The sequence below is a fragment of the Octopus bimaculoides genome, chromosome 1 (genome assembly GCF_001194135.2).
Source record: "Octopus bimaculoides isolate UCB-OBI-ISO-001 chromosome 1, ASM119413v2, whole genome shotgun sequence".
NCBI lineage: Eukaryota > Metazoa > Mollusca > Cephalopoda > Octopoda > Octopodidae > Octopus > Octopus bimaculoides.
This window is the reverse complement of record NC_068981.1, coordinates 18,037,513-18,040,639: the sequence shown is the minus strand read 5'-3', so window position 1 is coordinate 18,040,639 and position 3,127 is coordinate 18,037,513. Positions and strand designations below refer to the sequence as shown.

The following is a 3,127-nucleotide window of genomic DNA, read 5'->3' as shown; positions in this document are numbered from 1 at the left end:
TGTGTGTGTGTGTGTGTGTGTGTGTGTGTGTGTCATTGCCAGACCCTCCTGACTGGCCCTCTTGCCAGTGGCATGTAATAGCACCCACTACACTTGGAGTGGTTGGCATTAGGAAGGGCATCCAGCTGTAGAAACTTTGCCAGATCAGATTGGAGCCTGGTGCACCCTCTGGCTCATCAGTCCTCAGTCAAACCATCCAACTCATGCCAGCATGGAAAGCGGACGTTAAATGGTGGTGATGATTATGATGATATATATAATTATATTAAGGAAGATGATAATCGAAGCAAGACTTATCTTCTCCATACTGAATAAATGTCTAAACATTACGAATCTACTTAGAATACTCCATAAATACATGTGATGAAAAGCAGACTAATGAGAAGATATTTAAAAGGACCCCACATTAATTGCGAATTAGCTAATTTCAAGATTATGCAATATGTGTGTGAATCTGAGAGGGGGAATGTGTTGAATAAAATCATAATTAACTGATCCTCCTGTATTTTCTTTTACCCAAAGCCAGGAACTTTCTCGCACCTGCTCATACCACAAACACCAATATATCCCTACCACAAACACTAAAAATTCTCGAAGCACATTCAACCACAACACAACACACACACAACAACAACAACACCATCACCACTACCAGTATAGTACCAGAACCAATACTACAATAAATGGTCGTTACCTCTGACAACTGATGAGACTTTTCAAAATGAGAATCCAAGAAAGGTTGATCCAAAGAATTATGAGAAGCCTCTGATGTTTTCCGTTTCTTCTTTGAGGCATATTTTCTTGGTAGACTGAGTCTACGATGAAGTCGAGTAAGAAAGGCTGGCTTCTGGTCGGAACTCTCTTTTAAAGAATGTCTTCTGTTAAATGCCATATTGGGGACCCCCAAACGCTCAACACCAATTTTTTACAGTTCTCGCGACAAGAACCACCAGTAATACTACTACCACTACCACCACACACACGCGTACTCATGTACCCGCATGCGCATACACAAATCCATACACACAAAACGACACTTAGACACTGTTAGCTTGACAACAGAAATATCTAAGATAAGACATATTGGTGGCGGTGGTGGTGGTGGTGGCGGTGGTGGTTGTGGTGGTGGTGGCAGTGGCAACGATTGTCTAGTGGTACATAGTAAATGGGTGTAGGTATGCAGTTGGGTGTACGAGAAGTGGTGGTTAGTGGAGGGGGTGATGACTTTGGTGGATCTGTGTGCATGTGCGTGTGTGTGTGTTTCTGTACATGTGTGTGTATGTGTACGTGTGTGTGTGTTTGTGCGGAGGTTGCAAAGGTGGGGTCTCAAGTAAGGAGGTAATAGGTCAATGGTACAGATATGGTAAGGGAGGGGGGTCGAGAGATATTAGTAACTGTGGTTGTTGTTGTTGATGTTGTTGTTGTTATTGTGGTGATGGTTGTCAGGAGGTGGTATATGAAGAGAAATACCAGGGGAAGAAGTTAGGAAGGTTCTAGTTAGTCTCGTATCTGGTGCAGGTATAAGGTAGGGAAAAATGTAGGAACGTATGTTTGCGTAGAATGTATACACACACAGTCACACACATGTATGTATATACATACATGTATGTATGTATGTATGCATGTTTGTATGTGTGTATGTATATAATGTGGAGATAGATAGACAGACAGATAGACAGACAGACAGATAGACAGACAGATAGATAGATAGATAGAGAGAGAGAGAGAGAGAGAGAGAGAGAGAGACAGAGAGAGACAGAGAGAGACAGATATAAACAGACAGACAGACAGACAGACAGATAGACAGACAGACAGACATAGATAGATAGATAGATAGAGAGAGAGAGAGACAGAGACAGAGACAGAGACAGAGAGACAGAGACAGAGAGAGACATAGATAAACAGACAGACAGACAGACAGACAGACAGACAGACAGACAGACAGATAGATAGATAGATAGATAGATAGATAGACAGAAAAATAGATAGATAGATAGATAGATAGATAGATAGATAGATAGATAAATAGATAGATAGACAGACAGACAGACAGACAGACAGACAGAAAAATAGATAGAGATTGTGCAAGCAATTATTGTCCATGTTTCACTACCACACACCACCTCTAATTTTCTCCCACCCACACCTTATATATGGATGATGCCAGTCTCTTACACACAGACATCATCATCATCATCATCATCATCATCCTAATTCTCATTCTCCTCTTCTTCCTCATCCTCCTACACCTCATACTCATCATCATCATCCTCTTCCTCCTCCTCATCGTCCTCCTACACCTCTTCCTCATCCTCATCATCATCACCATCATGACTTGGACAGTTTGATAGGAGCTGGCAAGTCCAGGGCCCACACCAGGTTCTATAATCTGTTTCAGCTCTCGGTTTCTACAGCTGGATGCCCTTTCTTAACACCAACCATTTTTCCAGAATGCCCTGGGTTGAACATGAAAGAATTCGTTTGGATGAACAGCATGAAAATTGCCCTGAAATAACTAGAAGGCTTTTACTGTTTGTTGTAAATACTTGAAGTACATAATCAGGGACAACGGTAAAAAAAAAGAATGAGTCCTAAAGTAACCCCTTAAAGAATTCTGGCAATTGCATCACAGTTCCATTTTCACCATCAAGGGCAAAAATGGTGGCTCTGATATCTGGGAAAAGTAGGAGTGGCTGTGTGGTAAGTAGCTTGCATACCAACCACATGGTTCTGGGTTCAGTCCCACTGCGTGGCACCTTGGGCAAGTGTCTTCTACTATAGCCTCGGGTCGACCAAAGCTTTGTGAGTGGATTTGGTAGACGGAAACTGAAAGAAGCCTGTCGTATAAATATATAAAATATATAAAATAAATGCGCCCTTTTAAAGCCTAGCCAGGCTCATGGGCCCGGTTTCCAGGTTTCAATGGCGTATGTGTTCTCCAGCTGGACGGGACGCCAGTCCATCACAGCATTACTCATTTTTGCCAGCTGAGTGGACTGGAGCAATGTGAAATGAAGTGTTTTGGTCAAGAACACAACGTGTCGCCCAGTCCAGGAATCGAAACCACAATCTTATGATCATGATGCTGACACCTTAACCACTAAGCCACGCGCCTGATGATGATGAT

General features: G+C 42.4%; 1 protein-coding gene across 1 annotated transcript in view; it reads right to left on the bottom strand.

Annotated features, from left to right (window-relative positions):
• LOC106867687 (uncharacterized) overlaps positions 1 to 993 on the bottom strand; it is a 236,695-nt gene extending 235,702 nt beyond the window's left edge. Inside the window, exon 1 of the mRNA XM_052974251.1 lies at positions 695 to 993. Coding sequence (XP_052830211.1) covers positions 695 to 892 — 198 coding nt within the window. The 5' untranslated portion in view covers positions 893 to 993. The remainder of the gene's footprint in view (positions 1 to 694) is intronic.
• Between the last annotated feature and the right edge of the window lie 2,134 nt (positions 994 to 3,127).